The sequence below is a fragment of the Amphibalanus amphitrite genome, unplaced genomic scaffold (assembly GCF_019059575.1).
Source record: "Amphibalanus amphitrite isolate SeventyFive unplaced genomic scaffold, NRLGWU_Aamphi_draft 001734F_arrow, whole genome shotgun sequence".
NCBI classification, from domain to species: domain Eukaryota; kingdom Metazoa; phylum Arthropoda; class Thecostraca; order Balanomorpha; family Balanidae; genus Amphibalanus; species Amphibalanus amphitrite.
The window spans coordinates 69,351-84,063 of NW_024883227.1; the positions used below are offsets into that span (position 1 = coordinate 69,351).

The 14,713-nt window shown below is 51.3% G+C and overlaps 1 protein-coding gene across 1 annotated transcript in view; it reads left to right on the plus strand.

Annotated features, from left to right (window-relative positions):
- Positions 1 to 13,603, plus strand: part of LOC122374892 (transmembrane protein 132E-like) — an 80,787-nt gene extending 67,184 nt beyond the window's left edge. Inside the window, exons 11-15 of the mRNA XM_043353951.1 lie at positions 4,614 to 4,799; positions 5,582 to 5,761; positions 6,427 to 6,609; positions 6,867 to 7,297; positions 11,777 to 13,603. Coding sequence (XP_043209886.1) covers positions 4,614 to 4,799; positions 5,582 to 5,761; positions 6,427 to 6,609; positions 6,867 to 7,297; positions 11,777 to 12,083 — 1,287 coding nt within the window. The 3' untranslated portion in view covers positions 12,084 to 13,603. The remainder of the gene's footprint in view (positions 1 to 4,613; positions 4,800 to 5,581; positions 5,762 to 6,426; positions 6,610 to 6,866; positions 7,298 to 11,776) is intronic.
- The last annotated feature ends 1,110 nt before the right edge of the window (positions 13,604 to 14,713 follow it).

The window sequence follows — 14,713 nt, forward strand, 5'->3', positions numbered from 1 at the left end:
TTGACGAGCTGAACACAATGAGACCATCCACGCGTCTGTATCTTGTTCCTGTACGGAGTTATTGGCCAAAAACCTTTGGTGACCTTTGATGACGTCACATGACCTCACAGCTGCCCAACAGCAAAACTGACCTCAAGGTAGTGAAGGTTGATCGTATATGAAGTCATGTATGGTATATGGGGCCATTCCGACCCGTTTTAGTGGTAAAAACAGGGAGTTGATTTTTCCCCCATTGACTTATAATGGGGAGGTCGCGAAACTGACCTGACCTTAGGTCACCGATATCAAAATTCCGAGATATACAAATTGCACATACTGGTACCCTAACTAAAGCCCGAAGAGAAGAAATTGATCGGTCAAAAACTCTAGCTCTGGCGTGATTGCAAACTTTTCTGAGGTAGGGTCACCAAACCGCCTCTGGTGACCTGACCTGAGGTCAGATCAACTCAAAATTTTCAGACATGTTACGTAGAAGCCTTTTAGGAAAAGTCAGAAAATTTGAGCTTCCTAGCTCAACTCGTTTGGGAGAAATAACCAAAAAACCTCAGGGGGGGCTCCTGAGGCCCCCGCCAGGAATAGGGTTAAGGTCACTTCAGTCCGAAGGACAGCGACAGCCAGAGCAGAGCTGTTCAGATCCCGGATGGACCGGTCCATTTCTTGTAAAACTGCACGGCCACGTGTCAGTGATAAAACTATTTTAAAAACTACCTACCTTATAAAAAATAAGTTAGCTGATCAAACAAACTACAAAATGCAATGAAGTATCGTTAAAATGACCTTATTCTGAAATCATAAATAAAGCTCAGGCTGCGATGAATGTAAAACGTTTTTACTCGGAGTCATAAAAATCATCCATATGTTACAGGGAGTATGCGATTTCAGTTAGTTTGCAACGACCCTAGGGTGGTTGTAACCTCCCTGAACGATCAGTTTGTTTGCAACGACCCTAGGGACGTTACAAAATAACTGCTCGTTCCGGGACGTTGTAACGAAACTAGGGTCGTTGCAACCTCCCTAGTTAGTATGCAACGAACCTAGGGCTGTTGCAAAATAACTAGGGAGTTTAAGAAATCATCGAGTCCCGTTTCACAGGAGGGCCGTCAACAATCTTGTCCGATGAAAATCTTGTTCAATCTAGTTCATTTAAAAAGAAAAGGAGAACAAAATTTGAGCATTCAGCTCTGGTGTATTTCACGACGGCCATCAAGTACACATTTTGTGCAGATTAGGTGCACATTTGGTGCAGATTTGTTCAAATTAGATGGGCATTCGCCAGGAAGCCTGCGTAAAAACGGCTATTATCCGCTCGTTTTCAATCTTTTTGTGATTGTAAACGTTCAAACATGTGAAATGATGGTGGTCCCATGCATTATGGTGGGTGTCAAGGTCACGTGAAGGTCAGGTCAAGGTCATTGACCTTTGATGACCTTACTTCGCTGCTTCTGGGTTCATATATTTTTAGACTAGTTTTTGGAGCTGATTTCGAATTTAGCATCCATTTGAACATTTACGAAGTAATGTTGGCGCCTTCGTACCCGGTCACGAAGCTGTCAGTGTTGGTTGACACCTTATATGGTCAGCTAGCAAGACGCCTACTGGTTGACCTGACCTGACTTGACCCGACCTGGCCTAAAAACATCAAGACATCATCGGTGATCAAAGCTAATATGAAATTCGTGATCAGCGCCCCGAAAAACCTCGTAACAACCTAACTCTCTTTAACAGGTCCCGATTTTCCCGACTTTTGAGTCACTGACCTGACCTGGAAGGTCAACCAATAACCTAGCCCCGCCATGTGCGTTTGCGGCTAGCAAAACACCAATAAAGGCGAGAGTTGACCCCGCAGGACCTGTTGGTTTTCTACATGCGCGCCGGCCGGGGGAGGGTTGGTACGACCCCCTCGTCGTTTTTCGCCCCTGATGGAGTTAGAGCGTCACGGAAAAAAACGAGCGTGTGTGCCGTTAGGAGACACAGCAACTAGTACCCGATTTTAAGGTCTCAGGTCAACCGGTGTCCTCTGAGGTCAGGTCAAGTGACCCAACACACGGGTTCGGTTTTTGATTAATAACTTCTTAAAAAACAGTCGCCGGGGGCGATTTTAGCATCAACGTGCTCGCCTTGCTCAGGCGCGTCGAATGGTATAGGTACTTTTTGATAAGAGCTTAGGACAAGTAGTATTGTAATGGGATAAACAATGGGAACTATTTTGAATTATATTATTTTGAATTAAATTATCGAATTATATTCAAAGGAATATAATTCAAAATAGTTCCCATTGTTTATCCCATTACAATAGGTACTTTTTGTTCGGGTGAGGTCAACTTGAGGTGTTGACCTCGGGTCAAGGTCAGGTCAGAGACACCTAGGTCGCGAAATTGGTCAAAGGAGGTCGTGTGGCATATTATTCGATTCGGCAGCTCTTCCTCAGTCCATTGGTGGCTTGGCCGACTAGCTAGCTCAGTTTGATTGGGAGTTATTGACGAAAAGTTGCAAAATTGAAGCATCTAACCTTGCAAGGAGTGCATGAAATCACGATCCGTGTGCTTGAGGTAGTTTGAGATCGTTCCCGGTGCCAGAATAGCAGTTTTCATTTTTCTCCATTGACTTATAGTGGTTAGGTCACGTGACCGACCTGACCTCATGTGATCTTTAGGAAAAATCCTAGAGGTACAAGTTGTGAGGCTTCTAGAAGATGCATGCGTACTGTAAGTTTCATCCCCCTGTAAAAGCTCCTCTGGGACTGAGGGCGTTGCGAAGTTGCGGCATCTGAGGACCGTCCACTTATGACGTCATAGGTCAGTAACCTGACCTGACCTGAAAATCTGGTTGGTGTCACAAGATCCGGCTTGAATCAAAGGTCAGGTATGCCTAGTTTCAGCTCTCTGTTGCTGGCATGTTCGGAGCTATCGCGAAAAAAAAACTAGGGGGGGACGAGGATTAAGCTAGGCTGGGTTAGGTAAGTTTGGGTTAAGTAGTAGGGGTCCCACCCGCACCACCTGTTTATAGCAGGTGTACCTAAACCACCAGCGACAGCTTCGTAGCAAGTTGCATTGGCACCACAACTATACGTACTTCTCAACTGTCTCAACGAATGCTGGATTCGAAATAAGCTAAAAAAAATCCCTTAAAAGTTAAAATCGTAAAATTTGAAACAGTCACCCGAAGTCACCAAACGTCAATGACCTTGACGTGGCAGACAACTGACAAGTCAACTTGAAACCCATCACGATGCATGGGACAACCATCAGTTCACATGCTGGCACGTTTATATGTAATCCCAATAGAAGTCTGGAAACGCAATTTTATGTGCACTAAACATAAACGACAAATCATTTCGGTCTGCCATGGTCTCAGAAATCAGATCAAAGGTCAAAGGTCATTGGTTTCAGGATCATTAACTGTATAGCGAATGTGTAACCAGTAACGTAGATAAGTCCGAGGACACTCAAAGTTTCGTCACGATCGGCCACTTTTAGCGCGAGATAATCGCGAAAAACGAGGGATTTTATCCGGCCCGCACCCCTAAAAGTGTGAGGGATAACCCGCACGCGGATAGCGACGGATATCCATCACACCTACCCCAGTAACTATATTTTCTACATGTAAGCATATGCTGGCGATATAATGCAGCCAAAATTATCACAGTTACGTGCTTTGTCCCGGGCACGACATATGCTCCTGAGCTGAATGTTCAAATTTTGTTCTCCTTTTCTTTTAAACTGAACTAGATTGAACACGATTTTCATTGGACAAGATTGTTGACGGCCCTCCTGTGAAACGAGACTCGATGAATTCTTAAACTCCCTAGTTATTTTGTAACAACCCTAGGTTCGTTGCATACTAACTAGGGAGGTTGCAACGACCCTAGTTTCGTTACAACGTCCCGGAACGAGCAGTTATTTTGTAACGTCCCTAGGGTCGTTGCAAACAAACTGATCGTTCAGGGAGGTTACAACCACCCTAGGGTCGTTGCAAACTAACTGAAATCGCATACTCCCTGTAACACATATATCGTACGTGAAATTGTTAATGTCCCAGTTACACTTACATTTAGAATGTATCAGTTGTCATCCGTGGGACGCGTCGCCTGTCGTCGGCCCGTCGGACGCGGTATCGTCACCCTGTCCAGCTGACGGACTGAGGCTGAGGTCACCGCTGATCACTGGTCCCGGCCGCGGCCGAGCCGCCCGCCGCTCCCCACGGAGCCGGCGTGTCAACGGCGCGTCAATGGCACAGTCGCCATTCGACAGCGCCAGACGTTCAGATCAAAGGCCTTCCGCCGCTGAAGAAGAGAGACTCACTGAGGCGATAGCTGACAGGTTCTCACTGATTTACAACAATTCATTATAGGATGAATCATTTTATTTTGTAGCTCGAATACCTCAAGTTGAAGCAAATGGAACAATAGGTACCCAACCTTTTGCTGTTCATTTATTTGTCTCTTCTATGCCTTTCTCCGCGTAAGTCACCAAGACGTGCAGCAACTCATCCTCGCAGTCGCCGTCAATCACCTGGTGTGCTCCCCCTCTCCCTCCTGACCCTCCCACCGCGGCCGGACGTCTGGCCAATCTGCTCCCGCCTCCCTGACCCTCCCTCCCACTGTCCACCGACAGGAGGGCCTGCTGGACCTGACGCTACTGTTCAGTGACGGCACGCGCACGCCGCTGTCGGACGTCGAGTCGTCCAACTACGCGCTGGACGTGGACACGCTGGCGCCGCGCGTGGTGGCGCTGGCGCCGCAGACCGGCCACCAGACGCGCCTGCTCGCCATCGCGCCCGGAAAGGGAAAACTCATCAAGGTGAGCTCAGATACCCGGCCGAGACGGGATAATCGGCGTGGGAGACCAGGGCAGGCTGATGTCAAATGCATAAATTGGCCTCAAGCTGGTTTCCTTGAACGTTCCCTGAAAGTTTATAAGAATTGCTGCCTAGTTCGTTGAACGACGAGGCAACTGCGCATGGAAATATGATATCCATTACGTCCATTACCGTTGTGGTCCACTCAACGAATGAAGCCATTCACTCGCCTCAGTGGCTCGCTGAGCCTATTTTAAGATTTCATTTAGCGCGGCGTCATGTCGGGTCGTCGCCCGTAACTTCGATACCGGCGCCGGGGCTACTTAGCCGTCTGGGCCGGGTCATAACTAGCCTCTCGGCGGTGGCGACAGTGGCCGGCAGCTCCATTTCGGCTGCGCCGCTCGTTATTCAGATTAGCGGACTCCGTTCCGAGCCGCGCCACGAGCTGAGGGCTTCTGCGGAACGGCCGGCCGTGTCCGCTATCTGGCCGACCGTAACTCACAGCCCACCCGGCGAAATGGCGCCGCTCCTCAGCGTCTGGTGGCAGAGGGGCTGCATCCTCTCCTCCCCCTCTGTCTCTGCATTCAGTCCGTCTTTCACGCGTCCCATCTCTCTCAACTCGACTCTCTCCCGCTCTTCCCGTCACCCAATCAAGCCATCTCTCTCGTTTACGCTGTTTAGTAAACGTCTCGAGTCTCGCTTATGCACCAACAATGTGAATAAACAGGTAGCGTTGATTTCTGGCCCCGACCTGTTTAACTGAGGCTGTCGCTCGTCCGCTCAGGTCTCTCTGGAGATGGACGAGGCGTGTGGGAAGCGGCGCCACGAGGAGCTGGCCACCACCTACGTGCACGTGGAGGTGCAGTTTCCAGGCCAGTTTCTGTCCGAGGGCATCCAGAACGACGCGTCGCACCTGCTGGGCCGGCCGGAGCTGTACGAAGGGGAGCGGCACGGCCTGCAGCAGGTGGGAGGACACGCCAGACACATACGGAGGACAGGTCACAGACAGCTTCAGCGACTGACAGCATCCGCGAGACAAATCACAGACGGACCACATAACAGCTTCAGTGACAGACAGACCACTTAACAGCTGCAGCGACACACGGATGGGCCACTTGGACTAATGCTTCAATAGCCCCACCGAAACATTTCAGAAAATTTCATTCCGCTGGAATTCTGGACGGTGTCGCTTGGGTTTGTCACATGTTTAAAGCGCCATTTTAAGGTGATTAACTTCAAAGGTCAGGCTCTGCCACGGTGTCAAAACAGTTCTGTCGCGTGGTAAAGTTCAGTTTCCGTGGCTTTGGGGCACTGTCAAAACTTAGAGGCAATGACCTTTAAAGGCCTTTGGATAATTCATCTAGTGCCTGTGATGTGTCTTGAAAAAGAAAATCTAAACGTTTACGATGCCATCTCCAGCTTCAAAGTATTACACAAGTTGTCTTAAAAGCACATAACCATGGTGTAAATGTGTACCTATCACGTCTAAACCGATAAAAGCTCTCCCAGGGCTAACCCACTAAAAATTATTTCGTTCCCTCTCTCTTTCCCTGCTCGTTTCCTCCGCACCTCACCGTCCCTACAAAGCTGAAGATTGACCCCACCAATCACCTCTCCCCCTATGTGCAGGTGCTGGAGGACGCCGTGAAGGCCGGCAAGGACGGCGCCTCGGTGTCTGTGGGCGCCAAGCGGCACCCGCACGGCTCCGGCCACCGGCTGCAGCCGCTCGAGGTCGGCATGTTCATCCTGCTCGGCGTCTTCTGCGTGGTCATCGCCATCTTCATCGCCGCCTGCTTCGTCTACGCAGGACAGGTGACTGAGGCGGTTAGAGTCTGATGATGCGGTCAGAGATATCATGATCATTATCGCTGCTGTTGATGCAAGTACTGGCAATTAGCTATTTCCCAACGAATGCTGGATAGGCGTTAGTTATTTAGTATTTTATATTGCGTAGACATTGGTAATCCGAACGAAAATCTCATTCATGAGTTTTATCTCGACATATCCTCATGCGTCGTATAACTCGCAGTCTGACATGTCAATATGCGTCCACCGTCTTCCTAACCCAGGTGAAGCGTGCCAACAAGGAGGGCGGCGTCGGCGGCGCGCGCCAGTCGCACGCCAACGCCCAGGACTGGGTGTGGCTGGGCCGCTCCAGCCTGGAGCACGTGGCCACGCGCAGCTCGTGCTCGCAGAGCCAGCTGGCCGTCAGCGACATGAACGCCAACGTGGACCGGTTCCCGCCGGCCAGCCGCGAGCGTGACCTGCACATCACAGTGAACCCGCAGCAGCCGGCCGGCTCTGCGGCGGCCGGCGGCCAGCAGCAGCGGCTGCAGCAGCACCAGCAGCTGCTGCAGGAGCGCCAGGACCACCAGCAGCAGCAGCAGCAGCAGCAGCAGCAGCAGAAGAAGCAGCGGAGGAAGCCGCCGCCTCAGAAGGCCGTCGACAGCAGGACATTTGTGAAGAGCCGCTCCGACCAGCCACTCTACCAGAATGTCGGGTACGTGTCTCACTGTCCGTGTGTGTGAGTGGAGGGGCGGGGCCGCAGGCTAGGCGGGGATGGTGTCCTTTTTGCAGGTAGTTTGGTCTACGCAAAGATACGCTGTTCCCTTCGGTTAACAGTTAACACGAGTATAACCTGGCTTGACCCGCAATGCCTCACAACATTAGAACATCTTGCTAAAAAATGACTGAACGTGCCTGAACATCAGCTGAAAAAAAATGACTGGTAACGATCAGGTCCATTTCAGACAAAAGTGTATAGGCCGACATTGTTTACGGATATTACCCATATTCCAGATGATATCCATTGCATTGTTCTTTGAATGCTTTTGCTCTGTATGCTGAGAATTGATGACCATGGACATTGGTATAAAACACGTAGCTGTGCTAATACTATGTGTTACCCAATGATAAAATGTAATATAATATTTATTAGCCTTTCATCCCACAGTAAATTCTGTCCAGACTGTCGAGTATTAACGACCGTCGTAGAAACTTTTGTCCGACGGCTGCTCGAAGATCTGAAGTCGCTTCATTTATAAGCTCCGACGATGTGCCAACGGCTAACAATTTCAGCTGATAACTAGGCAGCCTGGTGCCAATGATAAGAGCTGACTCATTTGCTAAGTAAAATTAGATGGCTCACCTTGTCAAAGTTTCGCCGACATGATACGATGTGACGACCAGCCATAGGGACAAAAGTTAGCTGTTTAACCAAAAAGGCTGTGTGAGTGTTACCCTTGGCTCGATCCCAATGTCCCATACCGACCCCCTGGATGGACACTAGACAGGGATGGGCAGTGGGCACCCAGTCCACCCTGAGACGAATATGTCCGCCCGGCGCCCTTCACGGGCCGCCGGCCGACACCGTTCCACTCCGTGTCTCGCCTCGGCTCAACTCCCCGCCCCATCCATGTCGCTCGTTGTCATTCACACCCTCCGACTCCTCTCACCCTCTGCAGCCCCTCCCGGGCTCTGAAGTCCCCACTCCACACGGGCCGCCTCCAGTCGAGTTACCGTCTCGGACTGGCACCGCCCCGCGTGGTTGGCGTGGCTGCGGTGGAGGGACGGGACGACTCGGCACGGCCGCCGACAGGGCGGAACGGCACAGGGCGGAACGGCACGCCGACGGACGTGGGAGGTGCTGACGGGGGAGGAGAGAGAGAGGGGAGAGGGAGAGAGAGAGGGTGAGAGAGAGAGAGGGAGAGAGAGAGAGAGAGAGAGAGAGAGAGAGAGAGAGAGAGAGAGAGAGAGAGAGAGAGAGAGAGAGAGAGAGAGAGAGAGAGAGAGAGAGAGAGAGAGAGAGAGAGAGACGTGGTCAATCCCTGGAGACTTCTGCAAGAGGAGAGGTACCGCCCCAGGCGCCGGGTTAAAGCGCTGTTAGATAGACTGGATGTGGCAGACGCTCGCCGGGGGACCAGCCCTTGTCAGGCGTGGTGGTCTCAGTGGACCCACTGATAGCGGTCACAGCGGTTGAAAACGACCGGGATTGAGCCCTAGGTGCCAGCTCCCGGCGCTTGAACGTTCGGTCGGATCGGAGTCTGAGGCGGTGCGAGTAGTCTCGCAGTGGTGCTACAAAGCTCTGCAGTTTTACTGTCTGCGATTGACGGCGTGACAGTCCGAGGACCGCCGCCGACCTGTCAGGGTGTGCCATGAAGGTGCTCTTGGACCTAAAATGTTGGTCTCCCGGGACAGATTCCTGGGCAATGCCACCCGCTGTTAACTCTTACTGGGAGAGCTCTGCATGGGACAGTCAGGGTGTGTGTGAGACGCTTCTGTGGCATCTGGCGCCCTTCTGTGAGCCGGTCGACCGCCGGTTACCGAACGTGGACGGCTACCGTCGAATTTCATCTGACGGCTCATGGCGATACACCACCGACCGTCCGTCTGTCTCGGCCGACCGCCGACCCATGCTGCACTTCACGCACACCATGCCAGGCGCCCACCAGCCGACCGCCGACCCATGCCACTCCACGCACACCATGCCAGCCGCCCACCTGCCGACGGTTCGTGTCACACCGGTCACCTATCACTAGTCGCACCAATCGACCTTCGATGACCTGACCTATAGCCTTACTCAGCTATCAGTCAAACGTCTCTCGGCCACTGCGGATCCTGAGGCCCGCTGAGAGCGTGGGCGCGAGATTTTGACGAGCCACCTGGGCCTACTGCCGGGAATAAAACTGCCGCGTGCGGCGCATATCGTGAATCGGAGGTACCTCTGAGTAACTAAAGAGGAGATACTGAATTCGATCTCCTGAAGCCTGTGGGGCTCTATGATGTGTCCGTGCGTGCCTTGGTAGATTACAAGCTAGGTGATGCATCATGCATCATACTGATTCACTTCGTTATTTATTGCTACATCTTTTGGCTTTTACCCAAAACGTAAACATCACGTAGTTATATCATTTCCGACGGCTGCAATTGGGCGAATATTGCTCGCACAGTGACGCCCACGTAAATAAAATAGAGATCCATAATTTCGAAAATACTTTTCAAGACCGATAGCGCATAGCTAATAAAAAGGTTTCTCGGACCTTGCACCATTTTTTGTATTTCCTTGTGCTTTTACGGTTTACCTACTCATTACTATTGCTTAAAAAGATCATTATTTGATCCATAGTTGCGCTGACTTATGTCATTTCCATATTTCCCCCAGCATTTATATACTTTGTCTAATCAGACAATTGACCTCCGGGAAGTAATGCCAGACTGGAGACTTGCCAGGTGATTTCAGCGCGACATCCAACCCGTCCATAGCTACATACAGCGAATATGTGTATACCTACTGGACGCTCTTTCAAAGCAAAGCTGGTTAGTCACGCCCGCTGACACATCCTGGAATCTCACAGAATGCACAAACCTTCCCCAGCGACCCAGAATACCAAAGTCCGACATGGCCGGCCGCTGCGGAGCTGTGTTTCGCTCCTGTCACCGCTCGGTTCGCGGTCCAGTCATCTGGCAGGCACCGCAGACCCGCAGACCGCCGTGCCGCTCTCCCCCACGGCGATATACTGCGCTGACTGCCGACCGTCTCCATGGCAACAGGCGTCGAAGCCGACGCGGCCCCCATCCATCGACTTGGTGGGCAGATTCGTCCGCGGCAAGTGGCCGACCTGCCGCGCCGGCCAGACTCAAACAAACAAAGCCATTAGGGCCCGAGTAGCCGGCAGAAATGGACGCCGCCGCCGGCAACGAGCAGAAACCGAGCTCGATGGCAGACTCCGAATTAGATTTTCGTCGAGTTTCACCATTTCAGTCGAAAGAAATCAGCGGCGGATACCAGAGGGCTATCCAAAAGAAATGAGTTTGGAAGCTGCGGTGAAAAAAAATCCGAGCAGTCGTAGCTAACTATTCAGGGAAGGAAATGTGTTTGGCGGCTGTTTCCCGATTAGAATGAGCGATGTTTGAGCGTGACTTGATAAGCCGGATGTTAGTTTTCGTCCGCTGTCCAAGTCTACAGATATTGGAAATAGGAGCGCTGCATTCAATGCTACAGAGAGCACGGACATGAATGCAGCAGAGCTCAGCGGCGCAGTCTCATAACATGAATGAATATTGAATAACTATAGGCTATCGTACTTATCAACTGCACTCCGCTTTGGGTGTATGCTAAATAAGGGGCACGTGCCCTTGAACGCCAACAAACAAACAAACGTATATGTCAATGCCAAATTCTGTGGGTGGGTAATGTCTAACTATGTGCATACTGCATAAATACATACATAAGCACTCGCAGCTTCCGAGCTGTGCAGCGGTCCACGCCGGCACTGCAGCCCGCAGCTCCCTGATTCGACGGCGGTCCACCCCACTGCAGCTCCCAGGCACTGCAGCCAAAGCGCTGCTGCAGCTCCCATCCCGACAGCCTGCTGATCGTCAGAGCATGGCCGGAGCGCCCGCTGTGACCGAGCCCGACCGCTCGAAAATTCCATGAAAGGTCGCTGTGGCACGGATGAGAGATTGGGCTTTGATTAAAGTTGAGCTACCAGAAAGAGCAGCGGCTGCGGGCTGAAGCCAGGCGTCAGCTGCTGGCATTTATCAGACTGGTCGGCTTCCAGGATATGTAGCCAGCGATCTTCTGCCCCCGTGACTCTGTAACACGCACCGCCTGCTTCTGAACTTCTCTAATATAGCAACTTGAAGGAAGCGGGTGTGAGTGCCACTGATGTTGTTATATACTCCTGTGGCTACAGGACACATCTGAGGGTTTGCCCAGACCCTCTGAACCTGACCTTCCATTACCAGCCAACATTAAATTGTCATCAAAGGGAAGCGTTCCCTTTAAAGATCCAGTTTAAAATGCCCCAAGTACCATTCACAACGTCCGTATCAGTCCATGTTGTCTGTGGGACACGCTGTGGCCTCGCCCTTCCCTCTGTGCCGTCATGCCTGTGGGACACGCTGTAACCTCGTCCTTCCCTCTGTGCCGTAATGCCTAGTGACGCGCTGTGACCGTCCTCCCTCTGTGCGCCGGCAGCTGTCTGTACGAGGAGGACGGGGAGGAGGAGCTGCCCTCGGACTCGGAGGACACGTCCTGCGCTCCGCCGCCGGTGCCCCCGCACCAGGCGCCGGCAGCAGCGCCGCCCGGCGGCCGCCAGGCGGCGCCGTTCGTCCGGCCGGCGGCGCGCCAGGCGGCCGTCCGACGCGCCAACGTGGTCGAGAACCCGCTGCTGCGCGCCCGCTCCGAGCCCGAGGCGCGCCAGGCGGCCGCCGAGCTCGGCCTCGGCATGGACTACGACGAGCTGATGCGCTACTTCGACAGCCTCAAGGAGTCAAACGCCTAGAGGGCGCCAGTATTGGGCGGCGGCGGTGCAGGCCGCGCGAGTCATAGAGTCCTTGCCGGGCGCCGGGCGGCGGTAGCGCCGGGCGGCGGTAGCGCCGCGGCGGGCCGCCGCCGGTTTGTTATTTATTTATTATTATGTTGTGCGCGCGATCGTCGTTGTGTCGAGCGATGTCGGCACATTTTCGAGTCATCCTCGAGTCCTCATCATGTGCGATTCACGTTACCATTAATGTCCCCGCGATATGTCACCAACTGTAGTGTATATCTTACACAAACGTTCCTCAGTTGTCTTGGGGCTGTCGCCTATTGGTCCAGAAATTATAATGAGGCAAAGTAATGATCAGTCATAATGATATTGATTTACTGCATGCCTATTTTATAGAACTTATAGGTGTCATTCCGTAGAGCTAAACAAATGACAGGTAGGCAACAGCCATTGTTCCCTGTTCAATTTCTGGACCGACAGGCAGCGTACCCTGATTGTTCGCGCCTCGGCATTGATAACATATAGTATGCCATCTTTCCCATGACGTAGAGTTCTAGGCGCCCGTGCTGGCGTAACCTTGTGTTGTCATTGTCAAGGAAAACGGCACAAATGCTGCACTCGGCCGGCAGACCGGTTCCGTGCAGCCGAAATAAAAGCCGTGATTAAGTTTTGCGCATTTCCATTTGCACTTCTCGGAATGTAACCGGCACATTGTACTGAAGTAAGTAGTGGATGACATCTTAGTGTTGCCATTTCCGGCATTCCGACTTCCGAGGTGACTACAAAATAATGCCAAAAGTTTCCGGTGAGATAGATCCTATTCCCGAGGGTCGCTGTTTCTGTACATATGCATTACGCACAGCTGCGGGCCTGGCTCAAGCCAGACCTGTCCGTCGATCTAGTTAGTTACTAGTTAGTTTACAAGTACCGGAACGTATCTGACGAGGCTGTTCACGCGGTGTTGTTCTGTGCTGTCCGCCCGTCTGCCGCGCACCTGGGGAGAGGCTACCGGCGCACCGTGACCTGCGCGTCCCCCGGGACGAGGCTACTCACCGCCGAGACGCCCGCTCGGAGCTCAGCTGCAGGCCCGCTGCGTTACCTCTCTGTAGTCGGGACTGGCCGTTGGCAGCTGGCCCGTGTAGGCTAGAGCGGCTCTGTCGCACTGGATAGGCGGTGTAAGACGGTACAGAATGCTAGTCGAACCGGCGGAGGGACCCTCGCACCCGCGCCACTCAAACCCGGGGTCCGGGCACTGAATGATATGTTTTGCTTATTGTGCTTTGTGTGCGTGTCAGGTTAGATTATTCTTCCGAGGCAGAATCTCACGGGGACGCTGTGCGGCGTTTCCATGGTGACGACAATCTGCGGCGTCTGTATTGCACGTGCCATAGCGAGTGCCGCGATCGGTGTCTGTCATTAGAGTCAGTAATTAGCTCACTTCTGTCTGTCCCTCATAAATATATTTGAGAGTATCATTGATTAAACCGATTGCTAAATTATCAGAGTCAGAATAATACAGCGTAACCTTCGATCCATCAGTGTTTCGTTCGAATAACGAAAACACAACCTTCATGTGAACAAAGCGTGATTCACGGAGGCTCACCGTCAGCTCGGCACAGGGCAGTGGCGAGAATAGGCATAAATGAAAGTAGGTAAAAAAAGCATGATGTCACTGGAGTTTTTTTGTAGGATTGTGACATTTCATGACGAATGCCGTCGTAAGACGTAAACACGCATTAAATCATCCAAAGTGTCGTATAAAACAATATGAAGTTCCATCGCTTCACCTTTTTTAGCCATGGGTAACAATAGCCGTTTTCGCGACGGCTATTCGCTATGTAGTACCTATTGGGGGGGGGGGGCAGATTCTACCCCCCTGTCTAACTTCCGAACCAATGGTCGTAGAAAGACGGGGAAAACGGCAATCTTAAGCGTATCTTAAGAGCCCTTTTTTGCTTCAGTAGGTCAGAGGTCAGGTCAAGGTCAGGTCAAGGTTACAAAATGCAAGTTTCTACAGTATCGGCCTTGCACCGTAGGTGCCGAAGAATGGACTGATACTGATTGCCCAAAACGTGTTTTTAGGCTACCAAAACAATATTCGTTGCTTACAATATCATGCAAAGGTCATGGTCAAGGTCAGGTGAGGTCACCAAAAACGAACTATAGAAAAGGGCATGTGCGACACATGTTTTATGGGTCATTTTATTCAAAGCATTCAATAGGCACACTCAATAAGTGATATGGACCATATCTGGATGAATTTCAGGTCGAGGTTAGGTCAAGGTCAGGTCAAGTGAGGTCAAATTTTGAAGTTGATTGTTAAGACCTAAAAAGGTGTTTATCTGATGCAGTTTTTCACGGCGAATCTAATGGTGCTATTTTTGTTTCCGTACGAGGTGTAGAAATTAAAAGAAAAATATTTGTTTTTCAAAATTTTTGTGTGGCGTGACGTCATAAAACTTAGAATAACTCCCACATTTTTGAGCCGATTCTTCTAACAATTGGTGTGTAGGTGCACATAGACCAATTCTCTTTTATATGTTCTGTTTTTTTTCGATACGGTCAATATTTTGGATTTTATAACTATTTTCCCGAAAAAGTCAGTTTTTTAAATTTGGGCCAAAATCGGAAGTTTTCAACAACAA